This window comes from Eufriesea mexicana, unplaced genomic scaffold (genome assembly GCF_001483705.2).
Source record: "Eufriesea mexicana isolate 0111107269 unplaced genomic scaffold, ASM148370v2 scaffold630, whole genome shotgun sequence".
NCBI lineage: Eukaryota > Metazoa > Arthropoda > Insecta > Hymenoptera > Apidae > Eufriesea > Eufriesea mexicana.
Genome location: NW_016908822.1, coordinates 227,424 through 254,534, shown reverse-complemented (window position 1 = coordinate 254,534; position 27,111 = coordinate 227,424). Strand labels below are relative to the sequence as shown.

At 41.7% G+C, this 27,111-nt stretch overlaps 1 protein-coding gene across 1 annotated transcript in view; it reads right to left on the bottom strand.

The window, feature by feature from the left end:
• The window catches only part of LOC108546375 (venom dipeptidyl peptidase 4), a 306,649-nt gene that overhangs the window by 87,064 nt on the left and 192,474 nt on the right, over positions 1-27,111 (bottom strand). The window contains exons 7-8 of the mRNA XM_017898424.1: positions 19,534-19,773; positions 17,861-18,096 (exon numbers count right to left, since the gene is read on the bottom strand). Of these exons, the coding sequence (XP_017753913.1) occupies positions 17,861-18,096; positions 19,534-19,773 (476 nt within the window). The remainder of the gene's footprint in view (positions 1-17,860; positions 18,097-19,533; positions 19,774-27,111) is intronic.

Below are 27,111 nucleotides of genomic sequence, written 5' to 3'. Positions count from 1 at the left end.
TGCTGAAACCCCGGACAGAATGCTTCGAAGACGCTTTCAAAGACGTCTCCAAAGACGTCCTCAAAGACGTCTTCAAAGATCCTCTCTTTCCACTTTAACCTCCGTCTGCTCTTTGCCTTTTCTCGATCGCAGTCAATCGACCTGTGTCCAAAAATTCCGAGCAAAGTCCGCGATCCCGTTTCACAGGCCGACATTGTATCGCGAACTATACCGAGGCGTCGCGAGTTATCGACGGGCCATTAGCTGCCACGGCGGCCGCCATTTTCTTAAGCGCGGGAGCCACGAGTACGGAGTAGATGGCGCGAACAGCGTAAACACGTCGTTAACCAGCTGCGTTTGAGCCAGCTGCTCTGTTTACAACGTCCTAATGATTAATTCATGCACGTTACGCGGCACCTGTCGTTTCCGTGTAACGCGTGAAACGGCGTCTAACGAAGTTACTTCGTTAAGTTCATTAAATATGTGCGAGCAACGGTGCGAGTTCCGTTGTTGCGCCGATAGGTGGCGCCGCGACACGAATCGGCCATAGGTTTCGGCGCACGCGATGGCACAGTGTTCCGAGTTCGGCCCGGTGGATTTTCTTTGATCCTGCGAGTGGAATACGTCAGACGACAGGCATTTTGGCGAATGCTAACGAGTCGTGAGATTTCGGGGGTGGCGGAGACAGGGAGAACACGGCCGTCGAGGTTTTCGCCGAGGTTTTCGACGAGGCGATTGAGTTTGCATGTCATTGCTTGACGCCTTTCGCTAAGAATTCCTTTCCTCGCTGGGAGATTCGCTTTGTTCGGACGGTTTTAGAGGCACCGAATGCCACTCCGCGAAAGTTTTTGGCGATGAATCAAGAAGAGGCTGGAAAAGGGGTTGCCGGGTATGGGAAAAAGCGCGGGGACGACGGAGGCATCTCGCGAGGCATGCTTGGTAGCATGGATGGAATTCGCGGGAAGAAAAGACGGGATGCTCTTACTATGGGGGTCTAAATTATGCATATCCTTTGATGCAACCGCCTTGGCCTGGATTTAATCAGTTTAATGAAGGTGTTCACCTGCACGGTGCACGTCACACGAGCAATATACTCGGTGCACTCCAAGTACGCGTCGTTCCAGCGTTATGTCATCTGTTAGATTAACGACCCGCTGCTATGGCAGCGTGCACCGGCGACCATAAATGGTGTAAAGTAGCCGGGCACTTTGTTAGGCCGCCATGACGGAGGAATGGACCGTGTTACCGTGTCCCGCGTGATTTTCTCCCTGAAATATCGCGCAGCTTGCATTATTCACGGCTTAATCCTATCGGAAACCTTTTGAGCGACCAGGATAAATTTAAGAATTCTTACGTGAACCGCCAACCAATGGGGAACTTTAAATCCGGCCAATCTGCTTAACCCGTCTCCATGGTCCGCCGCGACGTCTCTGAGGATATTAGCTTTATTTGATATTCCGACAGGATTGGTCCAAGGCTTGCCAACACTGGTGTCTTTCTCTTAGCAACGTTTTCAAAAATATTAATTCTATCTGATATCCCCATAGGATTAATCGAAGGTTCGCTAACTCGCCTATCCTGATCGCCTTCGTATTTCCAAAGATGTCAGTTTTATTCGACCTTTGTACTAACAGGATCGATTCACCGATTTGCTCTCTAAGATAGTTTTATTCCATACTTCCGACAGAATTAACACGTTCCGTACCACGGGTACCATTTGTGGTATACCTTAAACTTGATCTACAGGCCATGTATATCATAAATGGTATTTATAATATTTATTTAGTGCCCTGAAAACACGTTTTATGACAAATTTAATTTAACAAATTTAATTTAATGCCTGGAGATCATGTCAAAAACGGCTTGGCATGAAACGTGTTAACACTAGAACTACCGATTTTTAATGGGTACCTAACTATAACGTGCACAGATTATAGTGATTTCAGCGATACGATGAATACGAGTGAATATGTCGATTACAGTTCTTTCTTAATATGATTTTATTCTCAAAGCAGGTGTACGTGTTTGGTGATTGCAAGAAGAAAAATTCCGGGACCAGTTATTTTGACTGGGTTGGTAGTTCTAGTGTTAATCAAGATTGTCTAACCCGCGCGAATTGGTCGCCCCGACGTTGCCAAGGACGCCAGTTTTATTCGATGTTTCTGTCAGGATCAATCGAAGTTGCTCGAAATTAAATTGCACGGCGATGTCTCTGGACGGGCGATAAATCAAAAAGTTGGGGGATTAGAAGCGTTTCCAAAAACGGTAAATTCACCCGGGAAAGATAGAGAGCGCAGGGTTAGGGGTCTCAGCGGGGCAATACCGGCGTACTTTCTGATGGAGTAGGCTCGAGTTGCAGCCCCAGACCAGCTCCCGGAGAGAGCCCGTGGCCTCTGCAATTCAACCACTCGGGAGGCAAGATGGCCAAATTATTTCCAGCTTTCTTTATCGATCCTCGGGAATAATTTAAGACGCGGCTGCTGCCTCGACTCCCTATCGCTTCCGTTAAGTATGTCAACCGAGTCGTTATAACCGAAACATCCGTGGAATTCTCAGAGAAAAGCGAACACGCGATCCACCAGCGGCCGTCGGAGTTGCTCCGAAGACAAATACGAACAAATCGTTCCTCGTTAATTTCCTCCGCTAATAAAACATTCGATCCATTATCTCCCGGGTCTTCACTTTACCCAACGAGAACTCGACACGCGATATTCCTGCGAGAATTAAAGGGATCACACTTCTGAGCTTGTAAGATGGAGAAAAGGAAGTTCCACTTTGGATCGGCAAGGATTTAGTCTGGCTGTTTGATATTCACGGTGTCTGGGTGTTACGCAATATTCTACACTCTGAGCTGGAGTCTTGGTACAGGGTCGTTCTCTCTGCGAATGAATCTTAAAAGGTGACAATGAATAATTCTGAGGACTCTTAATGAATGAATTCTAAAGACCTCGCCACTTCTTCGTCTTCAAACCGTTTAATAGAGCAACCTGTGTAAACATTCTTAAATGGCTATTGCTTAATCGCTTGCTGAAGATGAACGCGTGCGTACCATTTTTGCGATACAAAGTCATTCGTTCGTATTTGCACATCGCAATTAATTAAGAGAAATACTTAAATATGGATGCTCATATTTTCTCCGTTAAAAATTCTTTTTCGTACGTCTACAAAAATTCTAAAAAGGGAAATTAAATAGTATTTATTACCCTTTGAGAGGAATGTAATTATTCCATGTATGTGTGTTTCGTCACTGAAACTTAATCGCTTGCTGAAGATGAACGCGTGCGTACCATTTTTGCGATACAAAGTCATTCGTTCGTATTTGCACATCGCAATTAATTAAGAGAAATACTTAAATATGGATGCTCATATTTTCTCCGTTAAAAATTCTTTTTCGTACGTCTACAAAAATTCTAAAAAGGGAAATTAAATAGTATTTATTACCCTTTGAGAGGAATGTAATTATTCCATGTATGTGTGTTTCGTCACTGAAACTTAATCGCTTGCTGAAGATGAACGCGTGCGTACCATTTTTGCGATACAAAGTCATTCGTTCGTATTTGCACATCGCAATTAATTAAGAGAAATACTTAAATATGGATACTCATATTTTCTCTGTTAAAAATTCTTTTTCGTACGTCCATCAAAATTTTAAAAAGAGAAATTAAGTACTATTTATTCCTTTTTGGGGGGTAATATAATTATTCCATCTATGTGTGTTCCGTCATTGAAACTTCAGTAAAAATATGGATGCCAAATGAGGGTTAGACTAGATTAACAATGGTTCCATCTATAATAATTTATATATAATAATATAATAATTTCTTAACTTTCACGTTATTTTTCTAATTATCGATAAAAATCCTGGTATTAAAGCACGAAACGAAGCTATAATACTAGCGGCGAAATTAACGTAAATCAGACCACGGTATTTATAATATGCACGATATGCTATATTAATAATATATAATATTATTGAGGTATACCGTCGCGGGCTGATAACTCGAATGTTAACTAATCACCATAAACTCAAATCGTCTGCATACCTCTTCAAGCCTTTTACTACCAGCTCTAAATGCACCATATACGCGATGCTACTGTTACGACTGATTTCATGTGTACATAAACTTCGGAGCAAATCAAATATTCACTATATATGATACAAACATGGACCATTTATTCAAATATTGTAGAGCCAAAACAGGTTGGGAAAACACAAAACACTCTTTATTAAATAATTATTTGACAGTGAAAAGGATAAGCTATCGCTGATTTCATAATTTTTTAAATTATAGGGCTAATTTTTTTATTTTATAGGGTTAATTTTTTTATTTTATAGAGCTAATTCTAACCCTACTCAAATACGCTGACTCGCTAGTGCTGAACTCTGACTCGGTACCCTAACATTAGAACACTGATTAAACACTGAACTAACGCTAAGACCACACACTCATTCAACCCATTCGAAATTATGCTTTCTCTTTTATAGTTACAATCTTTCAAATGAAAAATATTCCACAATGTAAAGGAACACAGTTTAATTATCATCTGCATATACCAGTCTGCTGTATAAAAATCGGTGTATACAGATCCTACTTGACACCCAGAGAAGAGATAATCTGAACGCAAACAGGCCACTGACACTTTCCGCATAAGCCCTGACACCCTATCCACCGAGTCGAGCGAGAAAAAATAAAGGAAAGTTCACTTGGTCTGTAGTACACAGCCAGAGTTAAGAAACATTAAGAAATAAAAGGCTCATGAATTTTTAGGATACCCAAGAGCTTAGCAAGCAAATACAGTTGGACCAAGTTGGGAGAATGAAACTGTAAAACTAGAATTAGTATAAAAAAGAGTGGAGTCAGTAAAAGTAAACAGACGTTTGTGAGGAACTCGCGTAAGAGAAGCGAGACTGTCATTTGCCTCGTTGGACCAACTGTAGCTACTTATTCCTTGTAAACTCGGTTTATTGCAAGATACATTAACCCCATACCCTGCATTTAATTATAAAAAATTTTACATTAGGGTAGTATTTAATTTTATCGAAGTACTATACACCTATTCCATCTGTGATAAAATTAGGTGAAAATTTCAGAGAGATTCCTCGAAATTTTTCCAAGTTAAATTGTGCAAAATATTCTATAATTATAGTCGCGTGATTAGTTAATGTATAATGTACTGAAAACTGGGGTACACAGATGTACAACGAAAAATAAAAGGACAGGAATGATGGAGCTAAATGATGATAGTGTGACTCTCAGGACTTTAGGGATAAAATGATGACAAGCTTATTGACAGTGATCGATTAACAGTATTATAAAAATGTGCGAATAATAACAGATATAGGAATTATTAAGTGACACGAGTTTAAAACAACTCTTAGGCTACTTCTTCAGTAAGTTGACTTCTCATAACTCTGTCCAACACTATTCTACTCTGGGTCCAACCCAATTCTGTGTCAAACACTGACTCCCTACATTGTGTCAGTATTCTATGTTCTTTCCATTTCTTCTCCACTATGCATATATTCTCCCGATCTTTCTCTTAACCCTTTCACTCTTGCAGACATTCTACGATGTCACGTTACAACATGGCTGCCAGACTACGGAGACTATATGTGATACAACGTTCATGGATTTCAAAGCTGTTAGAGCCTAGAAAATTCTTTCTGAACGCTTATAAAACATGATATCGTATTTTGATTAAGTTTTTATTAAATTCGAACAAAAATAAAATTTGTTAAATTAATTCGGGACAGGACGTTTGCTACTCTTTTCATAACTCAGGAGTGATAAGGTTAAATATGATTAAATATGGCCGTGGTGTGTTCAAGGCTTAATGTATCGTCCAGGGTTTTCACTAGTGGACCTGGACTTTGCATCCTCCTTCTCTTTGCAATCTTCTTAATCTTTTCACTACGAAAGACGTATATATACGTCCTCAAAAGTATATCATTATATTCGAAAGGCATACATATACGTCTTCACAAGTCTATTAATATATAAGAAAGACGTAAATACACGCTCCCTATATTTTTCTTACTCTATCGCTTTTGCTATTTTCCCAATTGATTCCACGAGAAATATAACACAGCAATTGAATATCGGCAATTGCTTCAATATTGTTCTGTCAATTGTCAAATATCGAGTCATCTATATTGATGATTCTCTCCGAGAATGTACCACAGTTAAAGGATTAAAGCTACGTAGATACGATGAAAGTAGTACAATACTACAGAATTATACTAATCAAAAAGTTCTCGTTCACTGTATGCGCAATCCCTTCGCAAAATATCGGTCCAAGACACCTAAAATAGAAGAACATCGATGCACATCTGGTCGTTCCAGTGCTATTTACCCGAAATTCCACTTCGATTCTGTGCTATTCACGCCTAAATCGCGTGCAATTGTCGTATCCGCAGCCTCGTCTGGCCAAACAAAGCGTAGACTGGATATTTCGAACCGGAGACAATAAAAGGATTAACCGTGACAAAGGGACATCCTCGTTCCTGGTCTCTTTCAACCGACCCAACTCGCGCGACACTCCCGAAACAATTAACCCTGCCAAGATCGTGGCGGAGTCGCCAAAATGATAAAGAAAAAGGGAGAAAAAGGGAAACGAACTCGTTACAAGGGCGACTCCGGTTCCCGGGGCCGCAATTTACCCTGGCTGCCATCAGCTTAATTGGAGCTGGCGTAACTCCGCGGGAACTCGGGCTGGCTGGCCAGTGAATTAACACCTCGGAGGGCCGCGGATCGCGGGATCCACGGAGGTCGCGGCTCCGCGGCTGAGCGGCCATGCGGAAACTATGCGAGACACCGCGGGGATATCCGGTTGATGTTCCGAAAGATAGAGGCCGCGAAACGGCGCGGAAGTAATTCGCAAAGTAAAGGGAAGAACCGGAAACTGCCTCGGCCTGGCAGCAAGCCGTCGACTTAATTGCGCGGTCGCCTATTGGAACGGAGTTCCACAGTTGGATGGGACTTGGACACTGGCTGACGATCTAGAAATGATCGACGGAGACCAGAAGTGAATCGGATTCGTCGATCACCACTTTGTGTTCAATGTAGATTACCAGGAAATATTGCGAGCGACGCGTGACGAGGCCAGGGTTAAAACATCAGACTGGGCCCAAATTGAATACCTCGAGGAAAATTTATAACTCGTACCATTAGGTATCTCTGTTTAGGATTTTTAAAATCACGATTATCTTTTGTGGATAGAATTTGTCAAGCACCACTATCCCTCCAACTAGGATTGCCAGGAATTATTGCATGCGACGCGTGATCAGATTGGGGCTGAAACGTAGGAGTGGGCCCAAATTGAATACCTTGAGGAAAATTTATACTTTGTATCATTAGATCCCCTGTTTAGGATTTTTAAAATCACGTTTATCTTTTGTAGATGCAATTTCTCAAGCACTACTATCCTTTCAACGAAGATTGCCAGGAAATATTGCGACTGACGTGTGATAAAGCCAGGATTAAAACATCAGATTGGGCCCAAACTGATTACCTCGACGAAAATTTATATACCGTCCATCATTAGGTATCCCTGTTTAGGATTTTTAAAGCCATACAAAGTTTACCTTCTCTGACAATTTTCAATTTATATTTCCCAAGGATTCTCGTTGAACGGAGTATAGTCGAAATTCGAGGCTCCGTGTCTTCAGGGTACGTTGCTGCAATGATATTTAAGTTGGAGAATCGTTTGATAATTTCTGCTAGATACAACTAGGAGGGAGGCGATAATTGTTAGCAAAATTTGGGTATGCGTCATAATGCAATGCAGGGATTCTCAACCATCGAGATTACACGGAATATTCCTGAGTAAGGATGATACGACAGTTGGACCGATCATATTAAACTTAAAAGCCGAAGTAACTCTCCACTGCCTTCACGATATAATTCAAACGGTACGTCACAATGTGTCACGGTTCTGATCAATACGATAAAATAGAATACGTTAAATCTGAAATTGTATCTGTATTTTCTTCGAGGAATTTATTACGAGACACATATAACAATGACACCTAACTTCGTTGCATAAGCTGGTCTGATCGGATCACCTGTTTCTATACACTTATAGATATTCGACACGCGAATCTTCGTTATTAGCCAAAGGTGTCGTGTCTACGAATAATATAGGATTACATAGGATCACGTAAGATTATATAGGATCATATGGGATCAGACAAGATCACTTGACAACGAGATGCAACTAGATACATGCAGATCAAGGGAGACAAGATCCGATAAGAAACGAAGTAGTGACACCGGACAGGTGTCATTTATTGACACTGACAAAAGATAGAACTCTCAGAGACTTCTTTCAAACACCAATGACGAGTAAAGAATTTTCCAATTTTCGAGTATTACTGTTCGCAAAATTTGACGAGTATCAGAGTCTACATAGGGGACTACATCGTTCACCCTGGATTGATCTTCGCGAAATTTTGGCAGACATCTCGAGTAATTTACGGAAGATGGTTTACGAGTTTGGAAACAGGCGAGTAATAAAAGTCCATGATGGTAATTGATAAATTCGATGGAAGACTGCCGAGGTTAGAGGAAAATGCAGCAAAGTATAGGTGTTCGACTGACAGCACTTTGCGCAGTTTCCATTACACAAAGAGAGGCTGGCCCCGTGCAGGCTGTACTACTATTCACGCAATTAACACTGACAAAAGATAGAACTCACAGCGACTTCTTTCAAACACCAATGACGAGTAAAGAATTTTCCAATTTTCGAGTATTACTGTTCGCAAAATTTGACGAGTATCAGAGTCTACATAGGGGACTACATCGTTCACCCTGGATTGATCTTCGCGAAATTTTGGCAGACATCTCGAGTAATTTACGGAAGATGGTTTACGAGTTTGGAAACAGGCGAGTAATAAAAGTCCATGATGGTAATTGATAAATTCGATGGAAGACTGCCGAGGTTAGAGGAAAATGCAGCAAAGTATAGGTGTTCGACTGACAGCACTTTGCGCAGTTTCCATTACACAAAGAGAGGCTGGCCCCGTGCAGGCTGTACTACTATTCACGCAATTAACACTGACAAAAGATAGAACTCACAGCGACTTCTTTCAAACACCAATGACGAGTAAAGAATTTTCCAATTTTCGAGTATTACTGTTCGCAAAATTTGACGAGTATCAGAGTCTACATAGGGGACTACATCGTTCACCCTGGATTGATCTTCGCGAAATTTTGGCAGACATCTCGAGTAATTTACGGAAGATGGTTTACGAGTTTGGAAACAGGCGAGTAATAAAAATCCACGATGGTAATTGATAAATTCGGCGGAAGACTGCCGAGGTTAGAGGAAAATGCAGCAAAGTATAGGTGTTCGACTGACAGCACTTTGCGCAGTTTCCATTACACAAAGAGAGGCTGGCCCCGTGCAGGCTGTACTACTAGCGCTTAAGGTACTAACTCCACGCACCTATAAACCGTGTAATTTACTCGGCGCAATTTCTGCCTCGACCTCCACATTTGCTTAACCTTTTTATCGGTGAATTCCGGCTCCTGGCGGAAGGCTAGCGAGTTCGATACATTTACAGTCGATCGAGGTACTCCGCGCGAGTGCTCTCATTTTCCTCCTTCTAATCGACGATTTTATACACGCATCGAGGAAGCAGGCGCGTTTTCAAATATTTCATTAATCGAGGAAAACTGCAACGATGAGCAGTCTAGCTAGAGACCCATCCAAGTTTCTCGAGAATTTCGAAAGAAGCACGATGCTTCAATTTTTCCCTCGTCGATCGATGATTTCTTGAGACGAGGAAGCAAACGCATGCATTATTCATCGATGTAAGAAAATTGCAAGGATAAGTAAGCAATTGAAAGATTCGAAGTTCTCCGGCAATGTTAAAAGAAGCGTAAGTACTCCGAGTATCTTTTCGTTTTAATTCATTTGCAACTTGCCTCTGAGCTTGAAGAGAGTCTTTCAAGCTTTTCATCGAAATTAAGTGTAACGAACAAACTCTTATGTTTGCTTAATCCAAAGATTATACAAATTTGGAAATAAAATCATTTCATACTATTTGCATCTTGCCTCTCAGTTTGAACAGAGTCTTTCAAGCTTTTCATCGAAATTAAGTGTAACGATCAAACTCTTATGTTCGCTTAATCAAAAAATTAGACGTATTTTGAAATAAGATCATTTTATACTATGCTATGATATAAATATTTATTTTCTTACATGGCTAATTTTATTAGCAATTTATTCATTTATTACTAAGCTAATTACATGGTAATTTCGCTTAATGATGCGAATGGGTTAATTAATAGTATAGTATATATCTCATCCTCTCGATATTAAAATGAATTTTGGTGACATGGGCTAATTTTCTACCTTTTCGAATTATGTAAATAAGTTAATACGTTGACTGTCATAGTGGTCATCAATGGCAGGCGCTTGTCTCCTGAGTGGGACTATGGTAGTCACCAGTTTTCGACGATACTAATTTTTTAAATTTATATTTCTTTTATTCCAACCAATTTTTGAATATTTAAACAATGTAAATAAATGAAGAACTCTGAATAGAAGATATTAATAATTTATACCATTTTTCTTTTTGCAATATTGTTTGATAATTCCTCATTATATTCTAAGAATAATGGAAACATTATCGTGGCCCCCTGAGCGTACCACATAAAAATGCGTAGCAGCCCAAGTGTTAAAGAAAGACGTATCCATCATCGACGGAAAAAAGAAAATTGCCAAGACGAGCAAGGGACTGAAAGATTCTGAGTTATCCAAGAATAATCATTCCAATTTTCCTCGTTGAAAACTGATAATTCCAGGAATATCCATATCGCATCAACGGAGGAGAATCTCGAAGATAAGCAAGAGATTGAAATATAAGTCGAAGGTCTCTCCAAGAACTACAAGAAAGATCAAGGTACCCAGCAAGATCCCTTATTCTTCCTCCATTGCTTATTTCCAAGATAACAATCAGCACTCGCAACTCCTAAATTGCTCCTTAATCCAAGCAACTACCAGCGGCTCTGTGGAAAAACGAATTCCAAGTGCCCCCTGTCCAAACATCCGGTCACGATTCTCTCGTTGATTAAACCACCGGAAAGGGGAGACACAAAGTGCACACCTAGTTCCGGTTGCACCGAATATCATCGTCCGTTCCTTTCATCATCGCGGAAAAACGTCGATCGTTATTTAGGCCAGTCGCGTGTGCATCAGGCTGGTCTCTGAACGACGCTGTGAATGCCAGGGGCTCGATAATAATTAACCTAAGTGAACTTGCGTGCTTTTATCCAGGGATTGGGATCATCGTCGAGCATCGATCGTCAGATTATATAGGACGAAAAGAAACGTTCCGCGTGTCTCGACTGATTACACCGAGCAAACGTCTCTAGCTTGCATCGTGACTTCAGCAACTGGAATCTACGACGGGAATATAGAAAATGCACAGAGGGGATATAGATCTTGACCTGGACTAGGCAAGTCTGGAGATGGTGCAAGTTTATGATGGCCAATTTACCGATGGAAGTTTGCAACGATTGGAAAAGTTTGAACAAACATCTGCTACAAGCGAGCCCGTCATAGATCTAGATCCGAGATCAGATGTCTGACAGACGTGACGTCGATACGAGGATGGCACTCTGATTACAGAGGAGAGCGAATGGAATATAAATGACTGTGATGTAGGCGTGATTTTTGCGATTATGGTAATTCACCTGGTAGTTTCGTGGTGATTGTTACCTAGAACTCTGATAGACGCGAGGCTAACGGGACTTTGGCACGAGATCGACAACGCCAGGATGACGGGCCGATTAAAGAAGAAAACAGATAGAGTATGACAAGACTGTGGTGTTAATATGATTTTTGGGATTCTAGTGATTTTCCACTTGGTGATCCAGTAATGATTGTTACCTAGAACTCTGACAGACGCGAGGCTAACGGGACTTTGGCACGAGATCGACAACGCCAGGATGACGGGCTGATTCAAGAAGAAAGCAAATAGAGTATGGCAGGACTGTGGTGTCAATGAGATTTTTGGGATTCTGATGATTTAGCACCTGGTGATTCTGGGATGATCGTTACCTAGAATTCTAATAGACACGACGTTGCCGGGACTTTGACAAGAGGTTGCTACGTCAGGATGACGGGCTGATTAAAGAAGAAAGAAATTGTATGGCAGGACTGTGGTGTCAATGAGATTTTTGGGATTCTGATGATTTAGCACCTGGTGATTCTGGGATGATCGTTACCTAGAATTCTAATAGACACGACGTTGCCGGGACTTTGACAAGAGGTTGCAACGTCAGGATGACGGGCTGATTAAAGAAGAAAGAAATTGTATGGCAGGACTGTGGTGTCAATGAGATTTTTGGGATTCTGATGATTTAGCACCTGGTGATTCTGGGATGATCGTTACCTAGAACTCTGATAGACACGACGTAGTCGGGATTTTGACACGAAGTTGGCAATGCCAGGATGACGGGCTGATTAAAGAAGAAAGCAAATAGTATGGCAGGACTGTGGTGTCAATGAGATTTTTGGGATTCTGATGATTTAGCACCTGGTGATTCTGGGATGATCGTTACCTAGAACTCTAATAGACACGACGTTGATGGAACTTTGACAGGTGGTTGTAACGTCAGGATGATAGACTGATTAAAGAAGAAAGAAAATAGAATATGACAGGACTATGGTGACAACGTGATTTTTGGGATTCTGATGATTTACCACCTGGTTACTTAGTGATGACTGTTACCTAGAACTCTGATAGACGCAACGTTGGCATAAGGTTGGCAACGCGAGGATGACAGGCTAATTAAAGACAAAAGCGAATAGAATATGAAAGCACTATGCTGTCGACGTGATTTTTGGGATTCTGGTGATTTACCACCTGGTGATTCGGCAATGACTGTTACCCAAGCCTGAAAATCTACGCAAGTACCTCTAGTTCTACTACCTAATCCAAATATTTTAACACTCTGGGGTTAAGTCCTATCTAAAAGTCCTAAGTAAAACTGTCCCACCTTTTGCTCAGATATTTATGCATAGTGGGATATAAGCACCTTGAAAAGTTGAAGTTACTCATAGTCATACAGTTCAATATTTTATTTAAGTTTTCATTGGCAGTGCTTCTGACTCACAGTGATGTCTTATGAGCGTCGACGTCCAAGTTCCAAGACTGCTTTTAATCCATCGAGGAGGTTGAAGCAGAATTTTCCAATGCTTCGGAATTAACTCGTCATCCGCAGTTAAGAGTTTAACGATTGCTCGCGATGTGGGCACATCTGCGGAAACTTCGAGCGTTAAATAGCCGCCATAAACCCGAACCATCTACGTAGGTCAGGCCCAAGAGACGGTGATTCCGCGAATGGATTCTTACAAAGGGGTGCAAGAGATGCTCGTCGGAGTTTGGATGTCGACGCGACACGTTCCCAGGAGCAAGCCGGTCCCAAACAGACGCGTATGTTCTCGCAAAGCGCGCCAATTAGCGTAATAATCGAGGCTGCGTAATTACACGAGCGGAACTGGCGCGTTGGGTAAGCGTATCCGGTGGGAAGCGAGTGGAACGGGAGGAGGGGTACAGAAGCTTTGTACGAAACTTGCAGCGGTCGTTATTTGCATCGTCGCTTATTAACTTTTTCCCTTTGAAACTGCGCCGAGCCGAACGATTTTTCCGCTCGCCATTTCTCCTGCCTCCGCTATCCCTAAGGCGACTATCCCTAAGGCGATTCCCTGCGTAGCCGATATCGAAGAAGCTGGGAGGAGGACGCTCTTACGCTGGAAAATCAACTCGCTCCCCTGTGAGCAGAAGTGAACAAAAATATTGGCTCGTTTAAGCACAATTTTCAGGGTATTACGCGCTATCGGCTCACGCCGGGGTGGATCTTGAATAACCTTCGGTGGTTAAGTTGCTTGTAGTACGATGGCTCGATGGTGTTTCCGTTTGGATAATGCTGTGGACCCAAAGGGAGAAATCTCTTGTTAAACAGACTCCGACGATTCGGGTCTTTAAATGTGTCTTTGGCATGACCACGTGGAGATCAATTTTACGATTAAATTTCTTAGTTTCTTAATCAGAATGACAAGTATAACGTCGATGCATAACGCTAGAATAATTTAATAGCCGTTTTATTTGAGTAATACTTTCATGGAGAAATCTGTTCTTAGACAGACTGATTATTCAGAGTTCTGAATTTGACTTTGACCACGAAAATTAAATTAATAATTAAATTCCTTGGTTTCTTAACGAGAATGACGAGTATAATATCGGTGTCTAATGCTGGAATAATTTAACAGCGTTTTCACTTTGGTAATAGTGTCGTCTTTCATGGAGGAGCCTGTTCTTAAGCAAACTCTGATTATTCAGATTTCTAAATCGCGAAAATTAATTTAACTTTTAAATTCCTTGCTTTCTTAATCAGAATCACGAGTATAATATCGATATTTAACGCTAAAATAATTTAATAGCGTTTTCGTTTGAGTAATACTGTCGTCTTTCATACAGAAATCTGTTTTCAGACACACTCTGATGATTCAGATTTGTAAATCGCGAAAATTAATTTAACTTTTAAATTTCTTGGTTTCTTATTCATACTCACGAGTATAACGTTGATGTCGAACAATAGAATAATTTAATAGCGTTTCTGTTTGGGTAATACTGTCGTCTTTCATACAGAAATCTGTTTTCAGACAGACTCTGATGATTCAGATCTCTAAATTGCGAAAATTAATTTAACTTTTAAATTCCTTGGATTCTTAATCAGAATGACGAGTATAACGTTGATGTCGAACGATGGAATAATTTAATAGAATTTTCGTTTGGACGACACTGTGATCTTTTGTGGAGACACCTGTTTTTAGACAGACTGATTATTCAGAGTTCTGAATTTGGCTTTGACCGCGAAGATTAATTTCATAATTAAATTCCTTGGTTTCTTAATCATAATCACGAGTATAATATCGATGAATAATTCTAGAATAATTTAATAGTGTCGTCTTTCATGGAGGAGTAGTCTGTTCTTAGACAGATTTTAAGTTCCTTGGTTTCTTAATCAGAATCACGAGTATAATATCGATATTTAACGCTAAAATAATTTAATAGCGTTTTCGTTTGAGTAATACTGTCGTCTTTCATACAGAAATCTGTTTTCAGGCAGATTCTGATTATTCAGATCTCTAAACTGCGAAAATTAATTTAACTTTTAAATTCCTTGGATTCTTAATTAAAATGACGAGTATAACGTTGATGACAAACGATAGAATAATTTAATAGAATTTTCGTTTGGTCGACACTGTGATCTTTTGTGGAGAAACCTGTTTTTAGACAGACTGATTATTCAGAGTTCTGAATTTGGCTTTGACCACGAAGATTAATTTAATAATTAAATTCCTTGGTTTCTTAATTATACGGATGAGCATAAGAATGGAGCGAAAAATAAATTTAATTCGAGATATAACTACGACAATTTGAGAATTTTCATTTGAATAATGCTGTTGACGTTCGTGCATCTTGGTGGATATTTTTAAGAAGATACTGAGGGTGTCCCAGTTTGTATAATTTCTCCCACAAAACGAAGAATAAATTTAATTACTAAATTTCTTGGTTTCTTAATCGTACGGATGAAAGAATTATGTAAAAAAATTTTTTTCCAATTTTTAATCGCATGGTCAAGTGTAATTCCGTGTAACGCGACAGTTCGACGATTTGTCAGATTTTCCGTGTAGATAATTTAGTGGACGAGATTTCGTGTGGGTTTCAGGATTTATAGATTTATTTCCAACGACTATGAAATGACGAATGAGTTTAATCACGAAATTCCTTGGATTCTTGATCGCACGGACGAATGCGATACTAATGTATAATAGCACGATGTTTCTGTGGAGTTTTCATTTGGATAACATCGCAAACATTCGCGAATAAATTTCCTTTTAAATAGACTTCGCGGATGTTTCGGATTCTCTGTTTAACAGCGGATGAATTTAATTACCCTTTGACAACGATGCAGCAATGAATAATTTTAACAGACAAATTCCTCAACTTGCTTGGATCTCCTTGTATAATTTGCGGGGAACGAAATAACGCGATAATGGCTGGTTAATACTTTAAGAAGATACTACAAAAGATATATTTTTATAAACAGTCTTGTGGCGTGTTTCAAATACTTCACTTCGCACAGAACAAATTTAATTTTCCTTTTAGGTCGTCGAAACTAGCCACAAATTCGATACTTAAATTCCTCCGACTGTTAATGGCGTGGATAGAAAAGGATGTTAACCCCGATTCTTTCACATTCGCTATTCAAAGTATCCCAAAAAGCGATGGAACCTCGGCTACGAAGAGTATCTCCGCGGAAGAAATTAATTTCCTCGGACACCATGAATCGTCGCGGCGCTGGGTCGCCCCTGACGGATGATGAATGTCGTTCGAAGTTGCTTCGCGAGATGGCGCGATTGAGTTAAGCGGCCGAGGCGCTGTATGCCTAACGGTGCGTTTACGTGATAAACGATAATTTATCTTGAGATGGCGGCTGGCCGAGACAGACTGCCGCGTGATTCCGGGAATCCCCAATAACGTGTCCAGCCAGCGTGATGTCGTTCCTTAGCCGTATTTTATCGAGAAATAATGGAAGCACGTAGGTAAGTCGGCGTACTTAACGTCCACGTTCGAACGCCTTTCCCGATCGCCAAGATTTAACGTCCGGGACGATCCACTGGCACTGTTCCGTGATAAAATCGAACGATTTCGACTCGGACCGAGGCACTACGAGGATAGAATCGAAGGACCAAGAATTCTGAAAGGTGTGACGAGGTCGGAAGGTCGGAGAACGTAGGAGAGCGAATGGTAAAATTTGGTTGGAACCAAGAAAATGGTACTGCGATCCGATTGCTTCGGGATATTCTCGCGTAAGGATCGCCAAGCTAAATGGATAGAAAGGGAATCAGGCTACCGGGAAATTGTTCCAGGACACGTTCCAAGGGATTGTTTCGTCGGTGTACGTTTGCAGAATCTTTATCGCCTAAAGGAGAGACGTTTAGGAGCCGTTTCGATAAATGCAAGGACCTGGACGAGCCTTCGGCCGAATCTCCTACCCATTGTGAACGACTGTCACACAATTCAGGATACTACTAGCCTAGGATTGCTTCGAACCTTCGCGATTCTCTCTGCAATGCAAATTCAACGGGCCATAACTAACGGTAATCCCTTAGGAACTGCTCGCGTGAGATTTTAGAAACGTCGATTGATGGAAAAAGGTGCACAGAAATGAAAATTGATTTATATACGAGTAAATGAGCCATTCTGCCTTTCCAATTTATATAAGTCGCGGTACAAAACTCTATGTAAATTTCTGAGACGAATTACGAGAATTTTTGAGCTTTTGTTCTTATTAAAAATCAACGTCCATAGTCACAAGTGGTAAATTAAAAGAAAAGTATGTATCCACACGACTCTAATGTACAATAACAGTCGGAAGAATCGTGAATTAAAAATTAGCAAGTTCCAATATAATATATTGGTCCATAGTTGTTTGCTGAGACAGACTTAAAACGACTTTGCACGGAACTCACTAGCGCCACCACGGTCCATATCTCCGATAAAGCAACCTACTGTAAATATCGTAGAATTATTTTCTAACTTTACTAAGATAACTTCACATCATTCCTCTCGATATATATATCATATTATTTCAAATATTTTGAGTAGTGAAAGTGAAAACTTGGATATCGACGAAGGTGATATTAAATATATAGAAAATGGCAGTAACTAAAAATAAAATTTCCCAGTAATTCCGAGGTAAAAGATCGAACTGCACGATGATCTGTACAGCGAAAAACAAATCACAAAACTGATCCACGGTGTGTTAAGAACCGCAGGCAACTTTTAGTGCAAACTTACAGGTACGAGTTCTTCTGGTCCCAAGAAACGAGCTCCGTGACGACGAACCGGCCGGAAGTGAGGGCAATTCTCCTCGGTTTGTCGGAGGAAACGTTCGTAATTGCGACTGCATGCCTCCAGTAGCTATCGTCGTGCTGCTTTTCCGGCAGAATCGTGAGGAACGAGTCTCCGTCGTCGCTGAACATCGGCGGCTCGAACTGCTCGACCCATCCGTGGTTCTCGAAGTGCTTCAGCGCCTGCAAGGATGAATATTTCATTCGTCTTTCATCTCTCGTTCTTCTCCTTCTGCGAAAACGCTGGCGAAAAATTGCACGTCGTCGAATTCGACGATGCTCTTGTCAGGCATCGAGGGCCTTTTCTGCTGATGAGCGGCTGGAGGACGTATCTCGCGGTGTCGAGTGTCCTCTGGGAGTTAGGTTCCTTTGTGATTTGTATCGCGAGTGGGAGTCAGAGGATAGAGCATTTCGGAAAAAGGAGGACTCTAAAATTCGGTGCTCTGTAGTAGCGATGAGATAAACGTCGTTGATAATAGGAAGAAAAATGGAGAAATTAATTTTCCAGAGCTTCGAGATGGAACACATTTTGGAATATTCCGAGGGAGATCGAAGGGTCGAATATCTTGAGAGAAATTTGATATTCGATAACGGTGATGGAACGGAATCGTGAGATGAGATAGAGGATATTAATAGTCGGATGAATAACGAAGAAATTAATTTTGTAAAGCGTTTTGATAAAATAACTCTTAGAATATCTTGGAAAGGAGAATCGATAGAGACTGTTTTAGTTGATCTATATCAAATTCCACGTTTGACATCGTCCATGGAAGAAAACAATTCGACGTAATAATCACCATCCAAAGACAAAATACAAAATATAAAAAAAATCAGGGAAATGAATTTTCTCGAGTTCCAATTACGCAGGAAATCTTATAACACGCTGCGAAGACTATTCAAAAGACAGGGATTCTTAGAAACAACCAAATTTAAAAATCCGAGAGTGACAAGGACGCGATAATCGCTACCAGATCATCGCAAAAATGAAAAAGAAACGAAAACAAAGAAAACCAAAAAAAAAAGGTGAAATTAATTTAATCAAGCTTCGAGCCAAACGAAATTTTCGGAAATTCGAAACGCGGAGTGTCTGGGAAGAAATCGAGTTGAAAATTCCAGCGTCTAACAGCGTCTGCATAAACGTTAACAGCGTCGCGGCGGAAAATCCGGCGAAATTAATTCCGCGAAGCTGGTACTGATGAAAACTGGAGGATATACGCCTTCGACTGTCTCATCCGACGATAAACTGCAGCGTGCAACGATAAACGGAATAACACCCTCTTGGTGGAGTTCGTCTTCGCAGACGGAGCCACCCCCTTTGCCAGCGAGCCGAACGAATCGCGATACTTTCGACGGTACCGCGAATCTAATTAAACTCGGGAAATTTCGTCTTTTACGGACGATAAAACCGTGGCGAAATTCGAAATAAAAATCAGGCGATGAATCGCGATAGCCCTCTATGCAGGCGGGCAAAAAATCGGTGAACTCCCCGCGGACTTATCGGGCTGGCGGCTTCGTCTTGTCAAAGGTAGAAATTAGTCGGACCAAAGGCTCTCCTCCAGGCTCTGATACCACTACGTGTACAAAAGCTACGTCCGTGTGTATAGACGGGTATGTACGTACGGTGGTGCATTTCGGCAAAGGATCGTGGACGTAACAGAAATGGAAGTACGCCCTGTTCTGCACCCTGTTCATCCAGGTCGCGTACACGAGAGTGTCCGTAGGAAAAGCAACGGCAGATAAAATCCGCATCTCGGAGGATAACTCGGTCGGATGTTCGATTTCAGTTAAGCTCACGCTACCCTGGACCACCTCTTCTAAGTCGACGTAGAACAGCTTCACCGTGGGATTCGTCGTGCCACTCTGAAACAGAAAAATAAAGGATCGGTCAACTTTCCCATCGATCTTGCACTCGCTTTTCGTTAACCACGCCCGAGATTTCGATTGCCATTTGAGATTCGGTTACAGGTGGTTCATCGAGGATATTTGGAATTTTTATTTTTGGTTATTTGAGTGCCGTGTGGAATTGGGAACTTCGGAAAAGTAACGCGAGATCGATATAAGCATGTTGACAGAAAGTGGGGATATAAACGTTAATATCGGTGTAATATCAGTCCAATTTTTCTCAAAATCGTCTCACGTGTATGTATATAGGTCTTGACACATGTTGATATTTTAATTCGTCGAGAAAAACAGGTGATTTATTATTCATGGTGGTACCAAGGAAGGTTGTCTAATATAAGCAGCGAGGTCTGATATGGGTAGCCTAATTTCTCTCGAGGCTCTCACAGATGTGTACATTGGTCTTGATACACCCTGCAGGTCTTGCAAACACATAAGTCTTATCACACGAAGAAGAAGAAGACGATTAAACATGGGGACTATTCAATTATTTTATAATTAATCAATCCCACATTCTTGTTACAAGTCTATCTATTTGTATCTATTTATAATTAATTTCTTTATAATTCTTTATAATTAATCAATCCTATATTCCATTATAGCTCACACTCGGACTTTTATTAAGTATAGGTTTCCCAGCGTTCTCGAAACCTCCCCCGCGAAGGAATTTGCAGTGAACCCTATTCCACCCCATTCTGTCGAACTCGCAAATAATAAGGTACGTGTGATTTTATTAAAATTAAGACGCGTTCATTACGTTTCCTGCACGCTGGTCGGCCAGATTATTGAAATTCCAACTCGCCGAACGTAAAAGACGCATACGCCCTCGAACTGATAAAACTCCCATCGCCATTGAAACGCGGCAACTATGCCAGCTATCTGAATATTGAAATTTCGAACAACGAAGGAGAAAGACAAAAATATATACAGAGGAAAAAAGAAGAAACGAGAAATACATGATGCTACATCAAACAACGTCAACCCCTACGATTTTAATTAACGTCGACGAGTGTTCTCGAACATTTAACGATTTCTCTTCTCTGAAACGCGGCTGATTGGCCAGATACGATTTTATTATTATTACAAGGAGAACAGGGAGGGATGAAACAAAGAAATTTACGTCGTGACACGCGGATATTAAAGAACGAGCTATAAATCCCGACGTCCTCGTCGGTTCGTCGCCACGCGGACGAGGATTTAATCAGAGTGTCATATCAAAATTGAATTATTCCCTGCGTAATTAGCTTCGGTAACAGGTGAAAACTTATCCGCGATTCGACTTCAAGGGATCCGCCGAGGGAACGTTCTCGATCGACCGCCGCCATTTCTTTTTCTGCCTTTCAAAATTCTGCGCCACTCCCTTCGGTGCTGCATAATTCTCCCGGAGTACGGGAAATGTTTAAAAATTCCGGGCATGCTCGGTCAAAAATTACTAAAAATATATATATCCAAAAAAGAAAACTGGTTTTCTCTACTTTTTATCGGACTATTTTATATTACCAATACGCCATTCCACAATTCGCGGTGACTATTGGATCCTAGACTTTAGATAAATAAATTTTGAAATTGACGATGGGAAGAAAATTCCCATTTTCAGTTATAAAGGACTGAGATTATTTTCCATATTTTTTCAGTCATTTTCAGTCATCGAATTAGATTCTACTCGAAGTATAAATTAGAGGCCTCGACTCAGTCCCGAAACTAATTCAGACGAAATTAAACTGGAAATAAAAACGAAATTAACGGAACTAATGGGAAAAATCATTCGATTAAGATTTCAACGCGTCGATACATATCGGGAATTCCTTTGAATATGAAATACTCGAAGCGCGAGTGGTTCGTTGTTAAATCCCGTGATTTCGCCGGGTTTTTACGATAGCCGGTAACAGTGTCGCGGAAATTCCGCGAGTCGTTTCCCATCGGCGGAGCAATTAAAAATGCACGAAATATCCCGCTGGCTGCTCGAACGATCGGAACGATGCTCGAAACGGTGGCAAACAAGCGAAATTAAGTCGCGAATTTTATTAAAATTTCCACGTTGCATCGCGCGGAAATTTGGAAAATCCCGGATCACTTGTCCGCCGTCGACGGAGCAACGTCTGATATAAAATCGCGCGTGTCAGTATTCGCGAGTGGTTCGCGAACGCTGCAATAAAACGTGGACGATAATATCGAAGGCAACAATTTCCGAGCGGCGAGCGACGGGAAACGGCGGAGAAATTTATAATCGCCGAACGAATGCCGGGACAAAGGCTGAAATTATTCCCGGAGATCCTTCGAAAAATCGAAGCTTCGAAATCCGTATTAATGAACGACGCGAATGTATTTCCCTAGGGGCTCGGCAACGAACGGCAAACGAATAGCCAGGGAGAAAAAAAGAGAACGAGAGGGAGAAAGAGAGGGGGAGGGGAAACAGATGGAGAGGGTAAAAGAGAGACGTGGAAAAAGGGAAAGCGAGGAATTTGGTTTATAGACGGTTAAGTGAACGATATTTTTCTCGAGCAGGCCATATCCTGGTTTACCGCAAATCAACAGGGCTATGCACAGGGGGTTGAAAAATATATAGGCAAGGTTAGTCGAGATAAAAAAAGAGGAGAGTAAGAAGGATGTTCGAGACTCTCGGAGGCGGAAAAAGAGGAGAAAGTGGAAGAGGGATACTTTACATGGCACGTCGACGGAGAAGGAGAAGGAGAAACAGGAAGGAAGGGTGGAGCGCAAAAAGGGGTGGGGGAGGGCAAAAAATCAAACGGGGCAGTCTGGTACGGAACGAGTGGATGCTCTCGAAATTTATTATGGAGAAATCGGCGAACAATGCTGGTCGAATATCTGCATCGTGAAACGGCGAAATCACGAACTCTGCAGTGGCCATTTTATTTTATGCGCACCAATACAGGGTTTCCGAACGCTTACAGATATTACGCTCGATAGCTGATGTACATACATATGCGCGTTAAACTGAAATGTTAAAAACGGTAGAATGCCTTTGGTAAAGAGAAAATTCCAAGCCCGCAAACGATATGCGCGAGACTTATGATGTATTTATCGTAGATACGGGGCGTGGTGGCGCTAGTGAGTTAAATGGAAACTTGTTATAAGTAATATCGTAACTTATTATCTTCCAATTAACATCGCATTTAAAACAAAGTAATTCACCAATGGTACACGTTTGTAACGAACGTACGCGTAGCTGAATTATCCTCTGATTTCGTAAATATAATTTTGAAAAAACTTTTTAAATGATTTTTATAAAAGCGGAATATGAAATACATATTCGAATACGCTCGATAGCTGATGTACATACATATGCGCGTTAAACTGAAATGTTAAAAACGGTAGAATGCCTTTGGTAAAGAGAAAATTCCAAGCCCGCAAACGATATGCGCGAGACTTATGATGTATTTATCGTAGATACGGAGCGTGGTGGCGCTAGTGAGTTAAATGGAAAGTTGTTACAAGTAATATCGTAACTTATTATCTTCCAATTAACATCGCATTTAAAACAAAGTAATTCACCAATGGTACACGTTTGTAACGAACGTACGCGTAGCTGAATTATCCTCTGATTTCGTAAATATAATTTTGAAAAAACTTTTTAAATGATTTTTATAAAAGCGGAATATGAAATACATATTCGAATACGCTCGATAGCCGATGTACATACATATGCGCGTTAAACTGAAATGTTAAAAATAGTAGGATGCATTTGCTAGAGAGAAAATTCCAAGATCGTAAACGATATGCGCGGGACTTATGATGCGTTTATTGTAGATACGAAGCGTGGTGGCGCTAGTGAGTTAAATGGAAAGTAGCCACAATGCTGTTGCAAGTAATATCGTAACTTATTATCCTTTAATTAGCATCGCATTTAAAACAAAGTAATTCACCAATGGTACACGTTTGTAACGAACGTACGCGTAGCTGAATTATCCTCTGATTTCGTAAATATAATTTTGAAAATTCTTTCTAAATCGTTTTTATAAAAGCGGAATATGTGAACTTATCCGAATACTTTCATGCATGAACGTACACATGTACATAGCATACTCGTTCTAGCCGTATAATAAAGGAAAATCTAATTACCATTGGACTCTGATGTTTTCCACGATTCTAATATTAAAACAAACGCGCGCTGAGCATACTTTAAAACAACAGGAAACACGAATCGCGTCAATTCAATTTCTCCTAGAACTATCAGAACGGCGGGTTGGCAGAAAATTTCCACGTTTACTTTAATGGAGCCGAATATTCGGGCACTTTTATTTCGGGCCTTTTGCGAGAGGCTCGAAGGCAAGAATACTCGCGAGCAAACAAGGTACCTTTCCACGGTGCTCGAGAATAAAGCACCCTTGTTGCAACATTCATCGAAACAAAGAAAACCGGCGAAACGAACGCGTCTCGTTTCACGAGATCGAGCATTCTTCCGTCTGGTTAAAGTCGCAGAGCACGAACGGCGAATCGATGGAAGAAAAATAATTTCACGGGCAACAAGGGGGCGTCCCGGCGCGGGAAACAGAGACGTCGCTTGCGGGGATGTATCGGGCAAGGAAATGGAAATTTAAATCTTCTGCGACGCTGTCGAGGCCTCGAATCCTCTTCTTCCCACCCGCGTCCGTCAGATTGGTCCTTTGCCCGCCTCTCCATCCATTTCCTTCTTTCCACCCCCATCACGGCCACCCTCTCTCCCTCATTGTGGAGTCTCTGTGATCTCTAAATGGACTCTTTGCTCCCACGGATTTCAGATTCGTGACGAGTATCAAAGTAGGCCACTTTGTCCGCCGGAAAATGAGTTTTCGCGGACACGTACCTGGAAAAAAGAGCAGCCGTGGCCGAAGATGCTCGTTGAATGACCGCCGAGAATCGGCTCCTCATCCCCGACCCCACTTTTTCCCGCCAAGATGGCTTTTTCCTCTTCCACTTCCTCGTGCACTCCTCCTCTCTTTTCCTTCCTCCGCCCGGTTTGTTACCAGTTCTAACCGTGGCTCCAGGGGTTTATCGGTATGCGTGCCAGAATGGCCGTTACTTCTTGACGTCACACTTTTGTTATTTCCAACCCCACCCGGTATCGATCCGATTCGTAAAAGGATATTATCTCGCGATACTTAAACGCCACGAGACGTGGTTGCGAATCGCTCCTCGTTCCTCTAGTCGTGCTTTAATTTCGTGTATTCATCCCCAAATTATTCTGTCTCTCGATGCAACAATGGCGACGACCTGTGGTACACGAAGTGGCGCGGAATGAAAATGAACATTTGTCCGATGATTCGTATTGATGAAAATTTTAATTTTTCTTCTTCTTCTTCTTTGCAGTATGTAAAAGCAACATTTTATATTTAGAAAATTTTAGGTTCCTTGAAATGGCATGCCTGACGAGTCCAATTTGCAATATTAAAAATCTCGTGTTTGCAATTCTATTGGGTTGGTATTTTTACTTACATTGTTCAATAAATTTTAACTTCTTTTCTAGTCTGTGATATCCAATAGATGACCCAAGTGATTACCCAATGGATATCACGTATTAACCCTTTGCACTCGAGAGGCGCCCTTCAGTCGCCATTTGATAAAACTTCGGAGCTCGATATTAATTAATATATCAAATTTTAAACAATATAACAGTGTGCGAGATATCGAAATTAAATAATTATTACACGATTTCTTACTTACTGCTCAACAAATATCATCAGCTTTGTAACAGAAAATTTTTCAGCTTGTGTCCTTCGTTAGCCAAAAAATCGTCGAGTGCAAAGGGTTAAAATTCGTATTGAACATTGTTATTAATTATTATAGTATTCTATGTGACTTGGAAAATTATTAATTGCAAATTGCCTGCGTGAAAACGTAAATATAACAAAATTCGCGAACTTTTGATCCACGCAATGTAAAAAGATTCGCCCCGATTGTTTCAAGCAATCATCCCCTCCGAGATATCGAGCGAGAGGTGCAAAGTGAAAGCGGAGTGTCGATGAAACGAAGCTTAAATACCCGATCGGTGCAAACCTGACTGGCGAAGGATAGCAAGCTGGGAGTAGCGCGGTTAAAGGGGAACGACGTTATTCATCGCTCAGGTAAACTTCCAAGCGGCTTTCCCGCCAGGCAATATTTGCTGCTGGCCAGCGCCGGCATCAATCGCGTCTGGTAAAAAGCTATTAAAAATTGCACAGGTGCCAGGTTCCACGCCCTCTCCGACCCGTAAGCCTGGACGCCTTTCATCCCTTTCATCGCCGACTCGGACGCGGCTCGACTGCGGCGAGTTTCGAAGACCTCGGGAAACCAACGTGAGAGCCAGGGACGACTTCACCGCGAATTTCTCGCGGAATTTCTCCCGGCTGGATTTGCACATTCGGCCAAACGACCCCTGAAATCTCCGATCGCTTCTTTACGACGTCCTAATGCCGCGTTTACAGTCCCGGAGACGAATCTCCGATGGGACCCGACTGTCCGCCATCTTAACACCCTGTTGCGCTAAGCGTGCCTCGCTGCTCTGTTTTTTCTCCGACTCTTCTTCTTTCAGCAACTCGCTTCTCTAACTTGCAACCTAAAGGCTGCTTCGGGTCGCGAGGGAAATTTCCCCTGACGGGAGCAAACGCGACGTTATTGGACAAAGTGGAAGCCGTGAAAGTCCTCTTCTCCTCTCGATTCGCGTGCTTGCTCCTTTTTCCCACGGAATAAACGCTCGCGACAGGCTAGATTTACTCAGCCTACGCGCGTTAAATTCCTCCTGCGGCCATGTTCCACGCTCCCGCCGCCCGCCATCTTGGTCTCCCGCGACTTAATCCGCTTTTTCTCAGACCCCGTGTCGCGTTCGTTCCGCTGCGAACGAGCACGCGAAACTTTCTGTTGGTTGGGATCGTTTTCTTCCGGGGAACAAGTCGTCGCGAACTTTCCGTGCACAATGGGAGAGAACGACCATCGAACGTGTTTAAAAGAAAATTTCGGAGAATGCTCGGTCGCGTGGAGAACGCGTGATCCGGTTCCGCGGAGATGTTTTTAAGCTGGCCGGGTCGGTGCACGGGGATACAAAGGAGGACCTGGCTCGCACACGGTTCTCCACGCTAGTCCGCGAAGTTAAAGGACCGCCAAGTTTTCACCACCGTAAAACCTTTGCTCTGCCTTGGGTTATTCTAATGCCGCCGGCACACTTTCCATTTAAAGCGCGATAAAACGGCGACAAAAAATTGCGCCGCAACTTTCCGAGGGTCGTTATAAAGGGGAGGCTTCTCTCTACAAATTCATTGTGAAAGGAACCGCGGGAGAAATTTATTAAGATCCGCCGAGTTGCTCGGATTTAGAAAATCTTGTAGG